General features: G+C 41.4%; 1 protein-coding gene across 6 annotated transcripts in view; it reads right to left on the bottom strand.

Annotated features, from left to right (window-relative positions):
- Positions 1-12600, bottom strand: part of kcnma1a (potassium large conductance calcium-activated channel, subfamily M, alpha member 1a) — a 692064-nt gene that overhangs the window by 215458 nt on the left and 464006 nt on the right. For all 6 annotated transcript variants that reach the window (XM_067972546.1, XM_067972543.1, XM_067972542.1 and 3 more), the window contains exon 6: positions 5181-5256. In XM_067972546.1, coding sequence (XP_067828647.1) covers positions 5181-5256 — 76 coding nt within the window. The remainder of the gene's footprint in view (positions 1-5180; positions 5257-12600) is intronic.

Genomic DNA, 12600 nt, shown 5'->3' with positions numbered 1-12600 from the left:
TGCTGCTCAGAGAGGTCCAGGAGGCTGAGCCTCGGTCTGTGGATCCTGTGGCGAGGGTAGTGCCCTCTGCGACGCATCTCTCTCTGCGGTAGCCCTCCCTCCTGCTGTACAGGTGGATGTGTCACAGCACTCTGTTGTGGAGCTCCACGTGTCAAAGGTGGATGGCGTGGATGGCGAGGCTGGTGAGGCTGGTGATACTGTTCGCCCTCCGAGGAGGTCATGACTGCAGCTACGGCGGCCCCCATCCGCAAGATGTACATCTGAGGGAGTCCGCAAGGTAGGTATATGTCTCCGGACCCCGGGGTAAGTGTGCAGGTTGGTGACTTTGACCGTCAGGAGGAGGGTGGTGGAGGCCAAACTTTGTCCCAAGTGACAGAGTGGCCTCCTGCAATGGGTGAGGGTCTCCTCCCCCCACCTGTCAAATGGAACTTTGCAGCTGCCACAGGCTGACAGCTGCAACACGTCCATTCGAGCTGGGAGTGTTTCCCCCAGTGTGGGAAACAGTCCCATGTTGATCCAAAATCTCACACAGTCCCTTAATCAGGTCAGTTAATGACCTGAAATACCTAAATAAATACTCTCAAATGGCATCCCGCTGGCTTTAATTGCCTGTGGGATTCCCACCAGCGGGGGCTGCGCGCGCACGCCGGCGCGTCAGCGGGGAACCCGGAAGTGGGCGGGATCGAGGTGGGATCCGGTCGGGATCCTTCATTTCACGATTTTCGAGGCCCCCCCCCGCCGAGAACACACCCGATAGCGGGTGCTAAAATCGGGCCCATAGAGTCTACAGCACAGAAACAGGCCTTTCGGCCCAACTGGTCTATGCCGACGTTTATGCTCCACATGAACCTCCTCCCGCCCCTCTTTAGCTAACCCTATCAGCATAACCTTCTAGATATTTTCTTGCGGGGTTTTCTGACTTGGATAACCTTTCTAAAATTTTTTAAGAATTCATTCTGAGGATGTGAGCGTCACTATCAAGGCCGACATTTATTGCCCATCCTTAGATGCCCTGAGAAGGTGATGGTGGGCCGCCTTCTTGAACTGCTGCAGATAGCAGTTTGATACAACTGAATGGCTCGCTAAACCACTTCAGAGGGCAGTTAAAAGTCAACCACCTTGGCAGTGGAGTGGAGTCACTTATAGGCCTGACCATGTATGGATGGTAGGTTTCCATCCCTGAAGGACATTAATGAACCAGTTGCATTTTTACGACAAATCCTCTTTACTTTAATTAATTTTTGAGATAAATGGTCTGTTTTAGCCTTTCTGCATTGTACCTGCTGTAGAAGAGGCCGCTGTTAAAGAAGTGAAATCTTGTATTTCTGGCGTCCAAGGGTATTTATAACATTGTCAGCTGCGCCGAGAAGCAGTCACCGTGCTTCCAAACATCCATTTTCAAGCTAACTCAGCCATCCATTACTCAGGACAATCCGTGGGACTGGAATTATTTAACTTAGCCCTGGGAAAAAAGTGGCATTTCTCCCCAACACGAATGAAAAGAATAAAAAGACTGAAATAGGGGTGAAGATTGGGAATAAACTAACTGAAAGTAACTCTGGCCAATGCTCCTCCACCCCTGCCCAGGACAGAGGAACATTGGGGCTGTCTCAGTTTGCACCATGACCTGCATCATTGTATAACCTCATTTGTATACAGTGTAGGCATCACAATATTCCTCAGCATAAATGAACATGAAATGCTATGGTCACGGTCCAGCACACAGTGTAAATCCCAGATAATAGTGGAATAACCGAAGCAGTAAGATCAAATCTAATCTCAGCAATTGTCTCTAGATGATGGGAAGATTTGATAACTATAGTGTGGACAATTACATTTAGGTTGCTGCTTCCTGTCGACACAGATAGGCAGTGTTGGTAGATTGCACAATGGTAGATGTGTTGTTTGGATACCGGGGGGGACTGAGTGAGGTTTTGTCACATTGAGTGATATAAATTGTGCTTCTGTGCTGTATAAGTTTTCATCTAATAGAAATGACCTGATGACGAAAGTCCTGCAAATAAAATAGTTTGTCGTACAAGGACAGAAATTGTGAGGTTCCAGTACTCTTGTGGAGCCTTACTAGACGCAAATGTATGGCACCAAATTGGGACTACAATGTTCTATCTCCAACCTGCACTTAAGTGTAGTTGAGACTCCCTGCTGGCCTATACAGTCAACCCAATGTATTAGACACATCAGTGTTATTTCCGTAAATCACTGTCTGCTGACCCTAACAAACTCTGCTCTAGCTTTAGAACCTTGGCCGCCCTGTCATGTGATGTAGTGTCAAGTAGAAAACCCACATCCATAACAATACTGGTCTGCGGGAGTAAGGGAAACTTGGTGTCAGCAATAGAAAAATAGAATTTCTGATTAAACTGAATAGGAAGACTCTAGATACGGTATTACAAAATGATCCCATGTACTAATTCAAAACTCTGCTGCTCATATCCTATCCCACACCAAGTTCTGTTCAGCCATTACACCCATCCCACAAAGCCTCAGATTTAAAATTTGCATCCTCGTGTTTAAATCCCTTTACCATCTTGTCCCTCCCTATCCCTATAATCTCCTCCTCAAACTATCTATTCCTCTGACTCTGGCCTCTTATACATCCCCATCCTTTATACCATCACAGATGCCCGTGCCTTTAGGCTCTGGAATTCCCTTCCTAAACCCCTCCAAATTTTCAACCAGGCTTTGATCACCCTCCTAATATCTCCTTCTGTGGTTCAGTGCCCATTTTTCACCCTGCGTAGACAACAACTTCCAATCTCTCCCCTCCCCTTCCCTACCACTACACTCCCCCACCTCCCCTAGCCTCTGTGCAGTAATCATTGTGTCCCATGGAGTGTTTGACCATCTCAGGTCCATACTGAATCTGCTATAACTACCAATCACATATTAATGCTGCTCCTTTTTGAAAGAGCTAAGTAGCACATCAGCTGATTTTGCACGGAGCCTATTCCAATTATCTGCTACTCATTGGGGAAAATATATTTCTTCTGATCTCTAGTCTCAACTGTGGATTGTAATTTTAAACCTGTGTCCTCAAATTCTGCTGTCACAGCTCAAGTTAATTAGCCTCCCTACATCTCCCTGCTCCATTAACCTAACTCGCTGGGCGGAAAACCCAGGGAATGGGCGGAACGGACTTCAACGGAGAGTAAAATCGGGCGAGGTGTAAAACCAGCGATGCATCCAATTCCATCAGTTTCCGGATGGGTGGGTTAGTTTAACATACTGAACCAGAGAGAACAGGAAGATCCCACATTCAATATCCATGTGGTGCTGATGTCAGCTGGGGAGCCAAAGAGGTGCTACAATTAACCTCAACATCCCTGGGCTAAGGAGGGTAAGAAATCAGCCCATTCTTAATCACTGTCCAATAACTCGAGTTGGAAAGTGAGTGTGTGTGTATGTGTGGACAGCAGGTAATAACAGAATTGGACTTAGCTGCACAAATCAGTCCCTAATACTTTCTCATCTTCTTAGTGTCTCAAATGTATAGCCTAAAGCTGCGGCATAATTCAGTAGAGTTTCACTGTGTTGTTTGCGAGGTACTTTAACTTTGTTCAATGCTAGGTACAGTTGGAATGTAAATTCGCTGCTCTCTCTGTAGCTCTTACTTTCCTCCATTGGGAGAAATTGCTTTTTCCTATCCTCCGACAAACCCGTCAACCTCAATGAGAATTGTATTTGCATTTTAATCCACAGTCCTTCTTCAATCTATACACAGCAATTTCTTCCTTAAACCACTTAACTGGATTAGTGCAATCCAGCTCAATCCTCAGTGAAATCATTCACCTTTCACCCAAACTTCTTGTCATTTAAAATAATCTAGATTGTTTTTTTTTAAAAGGCTTCTGAATTGGAAAGAAAACAATCGCCCCCCAATGGTTCAGTTGGTAAAGGCACTGTGTAGTGTGGTACTGAACTATATGGAACAGAAAGATCCCACATTCAATACCCATGCTGTGCTGATGTCAGTCAAGGAGTCATAGAGATGCAACAAGTTGCTTCAATGCCCTTGAGCTAAGGAGGGTAAAAAATCAGCCAGGGCTCCTAATCTTAATCATTGTCCAGTGACTCGAGTGGAAAGTGTGTGTGTGTGTGTGTGTACACGCACAACAGGTAATAACAGAATTAAGCTTGGTGGTGATGCCTTTCCCCCAGCACAAGTCGGCATGTGCAGGAGAGGAGAGGAGAAATTGAGGGATGAAGGAAGAAACAAACAAATCGTTTTTAGTGCATCAGCATCATCAAAACCTGAACGGAAGATTTTCATTGAAAGCTGCATCCAGCTAAGTCTATTTAAAGGCCCGACTGGTGATTGTTGAAGGAATTTTGTCATCCTGCTGGACTCATTCACACTTTAAACAGAAATGCACAATGATCCAATCAATACGACAATAATGTCACACAACAGTGATTTTGCCTGGCTGCCTGACAGTTATGTTGAAATTGACAAAATCAATTTTGTAAATTTTAGCCCAACTCAGTTGACATCATTGTCACCTCCTGTCAGAAAGTTGTGGGATCAACTCCCACTCCACGACGTGAACATCTAATCTAGGCTGACACTTCAGTGCCGCACTGAGGGCATACTGCACTCTTGGAGGCTCCATCTGTCTCTTCAGCGACCTCGTGAATCTATTCGAAGAGGAGCAGGGAGTTCTCTCAGTGTCCTGGCCAACATTTCTCCCTCAACCAACACCACCAAAAAAAAACCCATTCTGGTCATTCCTTCATGTGCTGTTTGTGGGGCCTTGCTGTCCACTAATTGGCAGCTACATTTGCCTATATAACAAGAATAACTGCAATTCATAAGTAATTCATGACTGTAAAATGCTTTGGGCCATCCTAAGGACATAAGAAGCAAGTTCTTTCCTAAAGTAAAAGACATATTGCAATAGTTTGCACTGCGGCAGATGCATCACCTGCGGTGCTTTTAAAGTCTGTGCCAAGAACTGAGCCTGCTTAAAAACACCCGTTACATGTACATATACTATTTCATTTACACTATATAAAACTCAACCACATTTTAACTATCTAAAGAATTGTATAAATTCATTTTAAATGGCGCAAAAACAGTTGAAAATTATCTAGCAAGCAAAACATATCTAAAATAGTCCTGTACATTGTTAGATGACTGATTCATAATTTGTTTTTCTTACCTTGTTTTTAGAATATTCAGAAATTGTAAAATTTCTGAGAATTGTATCAACCTTAGGGCTCTTAAAAATCGTAAGCCTGTAAAAAGGAACAACACATGTTATCAGACCATTGACTCGACTCACAGAACTTAACAGCCATTAACATTCAGAACCAGTGTAACCATGAGCTCAGACTAAGAGCTGGAATTAAAGAGTTTAAATAGAGAATAAAGGGGAACTTTGTGCTGGGGGAAGTCTCATCTGCTGGAAATGCAGATTGGAATTTAAGGTGTGCTGTGCATTTAAATTAAGCACTTGCCACATTCCAATAGACACAGTACTTCTGTCAGTAAACTACCCCTTAGGTCTTAATTAATATAAGGATACGATCTGCCACAACAACATTTTCAAAAACCATCTGGCCTTGTGAGCATCAGCTTCTACACTGAAAACACATAACAGAAATATGCAAAGAAAGATGTCTTGGAAGCCTTGCATTCTGGTCGATTTCAATACACCAATGAAACGGAACGCTGTTTGCCTTACTGCTGTCTCAGTGCTACTGTGGACAATACGAGCAAAATGAAACTTGACATTGCATGAAAGCACCAGAAATCACTCATCACTTACGCACGCTGACATGACAAGCTTACAACGGCTCAGTGCGTAGTGTTCGAGTGTCACAGTGCAACAAGTTCCAAACAGGGGAACAGGTCTGAGATTCAAACACTAACATCCTCCAGACATTACTTAGTATTCAATTACAGCTTAACATGGCAAAACTAAACCCCCCCCCAAAAAAAAAAGCTAGTTCTTAATATAGATGTGAGAAAAGCAAGAAATAGAGAAGGAAACAGGGGTACAACAGCAGCCTGAGATTTCAGTAGATTAAGGTGAACAATAATATAGTTAGGCAATAGACTTGACAAGAGATGCTACACAAATCATGCAGAAATAAGGAAGGAACACTGACCTCCAGACGATGGTTTTCAACTTGGCAGCTGGTTGTCAGGAGTTGGGTACGAGGGAGGGTGAGGGTTTTATGTAACATGGGGAAATGGATCTATCCCATGTTCGATATGTTGTTAATCGTCAAGACATAAGTTTATATTTAGCAAGTCACAGTATTTACTCAATAATTAGGATTTCTAATTTCCAGAAATATGTTGTGATATCAAAAGAGAAAATTAATTCATCACTTCAATAAAAGGTTATTTGAGAAGATTCTCCAAAAGGAAATGAGCAACTCAAGTTTGATGATTTAATCAATAAGAATATACCCCTCTCAGAATTACAGATGCATGGGGGGTGATTTTAAACCCCAAGAACAGGTGGGGTGGGGGCGGGTGGGAGCTGAAAATAGTTGGGTTTTTTTTGGGTCGCAACCGCAAAATTTTCGGACTTTGCATTCCCTGTACTTTTCCGCGCCGACGTTAAACCCGGAAATAAAGCCGGGTAGCGGTCGCGACCCAAAAAACAACTATTTTCAACTCCCACCCGCCCCACAACCCACCCATTCTTGGGATTTACAATCACCCCCATGGTATTGAAATTGGCCCAAGATTACAAGTAGGCATATCACAATGTCTCCTTACCTTTAAAAATAATATGAGATAAATTATATGAGCTAACGCCCTGGCACAGGGACACCCTCGACTGGGGGGGGGGAGGGCAGATCAGGCATTGAGATCACTGCACAAATTCTTCCAATCCTCTGATCATGATAATTAATAACCGGGAAATTGGGAGGACCACAAATTTGCAGTGCTGGCTTTCCACACCCGACTGTCTGATTGACCCTTCTGCACTGGGAGTGCTTACTCACAAAATTTACCCCGTAAGGTAATAGAAAAAGTTCAACATGTGAGCGCACACAAGATTATAATCCGAATGCAAGATTAATTGAGACTGAATACATTCAAACATGATAATCTTTTGGAATATTCGAGTACATCACAGTTAGGTTGAAATAGCTCAAGACTAACATGACATGGCTCTCAAGCCTCTTGCCCATCAACATAGGAAGGAAGAAAATAAAAATATTAGTCAATAAAAACTGATGAAGTAGAGCAAGACATCAATTGAAATTATTTTAGTTTTGAAATCACCTTATGAAATTATTTTAAATTAGAATACTACACACAAAAATCCAACTTTGAAATTTTCTTTTTAAATAAAACCAAGAAACAGCAACAGATGTTGGATTGTTCAGTGATGGGCTAATACAGGAAACTAATCAAGAAAGAATTAGAACAATTTGATATGATGCAGTCTTACACAAACAACAATTTAAGCTTTAAGCTGCTAGTAGCTTACACCATAAGCTATATTCTTAGCGCTAGACAATGCACAACTGAGAAAATAGAAGAAACTTTTCATAATGCTTTTGTATTTCATGTGTTGAATAAGAACTTGGTCTTCAGTCGTTACCTCAAGCCTGATCACTACTAAAAACTTTCAAATAGTATCATGAAGATTCTTCTGTGAGATCTATGTGTTAAATTACCTGAAATCAGAAACATTCTAAGGAAATCAATCTGAGCTAGCTTACATTAATAAAGAGTTGGATCAAATCAGAGGGACGCCGGGGTTGTTAGCAACCTACAGTAATTGAACTCTGATATCCAATTAGAAGAGCTATTAACTAAATAAAAGGGGTGGGAGCAAGTTCATTTAGTGAATTCCTCCAGGGACAATTCAAGGAGTTTTTTTTTGATTATGTTAAGACAGAGATGTAGGTTGAGAAGGCCAATTGTGTGTACCTGCTGTTTCTAGGGTCTTTGAAAAGGATTAAATACCTATACAGCATGATGTTCTCATATATTGGTAATACAATCAATTTTGCCCTCATTGCTTTAAGCAATCACAGGGTTCAACTAAGCAGGTGGGAAAACCTCAAATTCTCATCTCTTTCTAAAGAATGCTGGTAGATGTCAAACACTCCTAAGCCCCTAATTCATGTTTTGCAAGAATGTCAGTTATTGCATTGTTTTGTTTAGAGTACAAGCACAATCTGGAACTGGCCAATCACAAACTGCAGAATTAACTTGTTCAACCCTGACTTAACATCAGCTTATCTGAGGAGAGGAACAGGAACCATAACCTCAAAATAATGGCTTGTACCAAAATAGAGAGCTCTCTGTATATAGTAAAAGAGTTCTCTGCAAACAGTAATAGGGAAATAGGTAGGGCGTTCTCTACACACAGCAATAGGGAAACAGGTCTGTACGAGTGAAGCATCTGCAATCATTTCTACTGTCAGCTGGTGTACCTAGAGGCTGTGTATGTTTACAGCAGAAGCATTTTTCAAATAGAACAATTAATCAGTGAAAAGAACAGTGAACCTTTACTGTGATTAGAATCAGAGGCTAACAGCCCTAGAATATTTCGATCTGTTTGATCAGGAAGATATGGGAGACTCTGCAGCAGCACAACATGTATGTAAGCTGTTGCCAGACCAATTATTTCAACAATAATTTGCAACTCAATGTTAAATTGAAATTGATTTTATGGAAAATTATTTTTAATTCAATCAGGAAAACTAGAAGGTTTACTACAACAGGCTAAAAACTGGACAGTTTAAAATAAAAAGAGCCACATCCTGGATAGAGGGATCTTATAACATGTGGAAATCCGATTAGTGACAAGAGATATGTTCTGGTAGAAATCTGGCCATTCGCAATACCAGGTTTAGGTCAATTCAAAGATCTTAAAGCAAACTTATTAACCTTAGACACAGGGAAATTGGCCTGACAACAGATTTTTATATACCGCAATAATATGGGAGTCGATGGCCCAATGATCCACTTATTATTGGATTATATCAAAATTCCCCCTTTTTTTTGGAAAGGAAGGGGAAGTACAATGACATTTGTAATGAAACCATGAGAATGATTACAGTCCTCAGATCCTCTTGGGATGGAACACTGTATTAATTGGCACCAGTTCACAAATTCAGCATAAGCTGTGATGGAAAGAGGCTGGAGATTAATTAATGTGAGAGGGAGGATCACCTATCGTGGAATTACATCGAATTACATCGAATTCTATCAGGCAAGCAGCTTTATTTTCTTTGCAGCCTGTCCAGAAGTGTGGAAGAGAGATCACTTTCCCCATGTCTGGTTATCCACAGCATGTTTACTCACTGAGGCATGGAATGGGAGAACTGGGTAGATTTCAATCTCAGCCTAAATTGATCCTAAATCACATTTGGGCTTCCTCTACAGTTAGGTGTTTCCCAATGGGCATCCCTGCCCATTTCCTATTTCAATGAGTCATTTTACAATATTGAAACCTCTCCCTCTGATAAATGGTGGCTTTAAGCAATGGAAGCCAATAAATCGAAGGGAAAGGCAGAGTCTTTGCACAAAACTTGCAAACCATTCTAAAAGTAGTGCTCACTATTCATCAGGCATTCTGTGACATGTTGGTGGCAGAATTGTCCTCCCTCAGCACGGTTACTCAATGTGTATCTGTTATCTATCAGATTAACCTTTATTTTCACTTGCAAGTGCAACACAAAATTCATCAGGTACTTTGGATAATATCATCACCTGGAATCCACCCCTTCCCTCCTCTACACACAAAAAAAAAATCACTTCTACCCTGTTCCCCCTCCCAGAAATGATTGGTTGCCATCCACAAATGGACAAAGTGTTTTGGCCCGTCCCAGCTTAAATACAAGTAAGTTTATCCTGCTAAGTTAGCCCAATGCAATGTAATGAGATTGCTCCAGTATCATTTCTAAAAGTGTAACTGTTTCAAACAGGAACAAACAGGTGTTCTCCCACCTCAAGTAATTCAGCACTCGACTCCCAGCCAAGGCATTTTACTATCACATCAAGCATATTTGTACTTCTGTGGCTGAGGGAGAAAACCAGACCATGGGTAGGAGTTATAGATTTGCCAACACTTGATCCAGTTAGTCAAATGTGTTTAGTTTTCGGGTATCATAGGATAGGCCATCATATGGAGATGAGGTCTCCTGTTTCAGTGATGGGACTGGGCAGGGGGTGAGGGAGGAGAAAAATACTTAGCGAATCTAACTCCCAGTGTTCAAACTGCGCATTCTGTCAGATAATCAGGCGGTAGCACAGGTAGTGGAGGTTTGTGACCCGTACCATCCAACTCTGTCAGCTGAAGAAGAACATGTTACCAAAGTGAGAAAAAATAAATAAAACAAAGACCAAGTAACACAATTCATCAAAATCTCAATCATCTTAAAAAGAACATATCACAAATGTTCTTCAAAATTTCAAAACATGTCAATACCACAAACATGTGAAGTTGTTACTTATGTAACCAAACCTTCATTCCCAATTAACCAGTAAAAGTTGTTCATTTATCCATTTAACTCACTCCTTGTTCAGTTGTTATTGCAATAATGTTGACTGTGGCTAAAATATCTTCTGGTTCAGTAGGAATGAGGGAAATAATACATTTTGTATCATTATTATTATTGAATAAAGCTGAGTTTTTAGTGCTGGGAAGTTTTGCCAGAAGTTTGCTTCTGTTGACTATTTTACCACATATTTGGAGAGTTCCAAACTGCAACATGGTGGCCGTGTCTGGCAGCAACCTTGCACAAGGTGCAGCATCTGTAGCTCCACAGTTGTTACAGAATGGAGATGTCCAGTGTAATGAATCACTTATTAAGCTCACCAGATTTATACTGTGTCACATTCGATCAGATGCAGTAGATTTTTCAAATATATATATAGACACATACACATCATGATTCAAACTGGGAATCCTGGAGCCCATTCTGTTCAACATTAGGTATAGGTTGGAATGAGAAAAGAAATCAGACTTTCAAAACAACATGTGAGTGAAAGGTAGCAGAGTGAAGGACCAAAATCAAATTCAAAAGCAAACAATAATTAGAATAAAGGACAGGTTTCACTTAAGCAGTGAGGATTGCTAGGATTTCTTATGGACCTATAATTCACTGTTTAAATTCAATGTAATTGGAATCACAACAGCTCCCATTCATTGTTTGATAAACTGGCCTTAAGAAATGCAGTGGCATAAATATTTTAAAGTATTTTTAGACTTGCAAACCTAAAGGGACCTTGAGTACACTGGTCTGGCAAAAGGAGACTAATGTTGCACAGATAGCCAATGCAGAAGGAGGACAGCCAGCTGTGTAACAACACGAAGAATGTTAACCCTTCGAACACCAATAGCATTTTCAGCCCCGAGACACATCTTTCAGAGTAAAAGCAACCTGTAAATTACAAAATACTCTGTGGATGCTTGCTTCTCTCCAATTCTGCTTCAAACTGTTCAGTGTTTAGAATTCATTTTTGCAGAGTACACCGTGCATTCAGAAGGTGAAATAGAGAATAACAACAACAACCTGCATTTATACAGCGTGTTTAACATAGTAAAACATCCCAAAGCGCTTCACAGGAGCGTTATCAAACAAAATCAGAGAGAAGGGAGTAAACTGATCAAAACAAAAATTAAATAACCAGAAACCTGAAGTCCCATGTCTGCCAAGCTACCCAGATTGTTGGTACAACAAAAAAGAAACAAATCTTTTCAAAATTAATTGGAGTTAGTCATTAGTTGTCTGTATTTTCAACCCTTAATCAAACCAATGGTGCACAGCAAATGAAAACCATTAGAAATACTACAGAAAGGAAAGGCCAAGATTTCATCGCATTAATGAGGTTTTTGAAATCATATTGGACAAATTTGTTTGTTTTGCTGTGGGCCGTGATTAAAACTGAGCAACGCAGGGAAACCTCAGTGTTAAAAGGGCTCTGACGAAATTGTGTTCGCTATTTACTGTGTCTAAATGTCTGCTTTTTGGATGCAGGCAAATGCAATTCCTTAGGAGACAAATAAAACCAGAAATAACACAACTGCACTAATAACAGCTTTACCAACTGAACTGAGGGGTAGGACAGAGTTAGACGCAGAATGTCCCTTCAGAGGAATGACCCCAGTAGCCTGGACGCAGAGTGACCTTACCCCAGTAATACACAACTCGGTAGCAAGAGGCCAGAGACTGTTGGAAGCTATCTTGCTCCTCTTTATCCGCGTTATGACTGTGACCAGCTCTGACACGGTACCCATTCTGGAAGAGCTCTCCCAGGGATTTCTTGCGTCTCCTGGTGCTTTGGAAGGTCTCCGTCTGTGTAGATCCATTTGGGGCGCGATAGACTAAAATTTTACTTGGAATCATGATTCTCGACAGTTCAGCAGTTCATCTCAAAGAGTTGCCAGGGCGTGCAGAGTGCGTCGTTCCTGCTCCTCTTGCAGACCCCTCAACATTTCAAAGCAAGCACACAACGTTTCTGAAGTTTAATGTTGCTCATTCACTTCCCTTGTGCTTTGAAGTCTGTTTCCTCCACTACTGATTACTACAGTGCTTCCACTTCTGATGAACCCGATCAACAAAACAGTCCTCATAAAGAAGAAAGAACTTGCATTT

The sequence above is a fragment of the Heptranchias perlo genome, chromosome 36, assembly GCF_035084215.1.
Source record: "Heptranchias perlo isolate sHepPer1 chromosome 36, sHepPer1.hap1, whole genome shotgun sequence".
Classification (NCBI taxonomy): Eukaryota; Metazoa; Chordata; class Chondrichthyes; order Hexanchiformes; family Hexanchidae; genus Heptranchias; species Heptranchias perlo.
The sequence above is the reverse complement of the archived record's forward strand: the minus strand, read 5'-3'. Positions and strand labels throughout refer to the sequence as shown.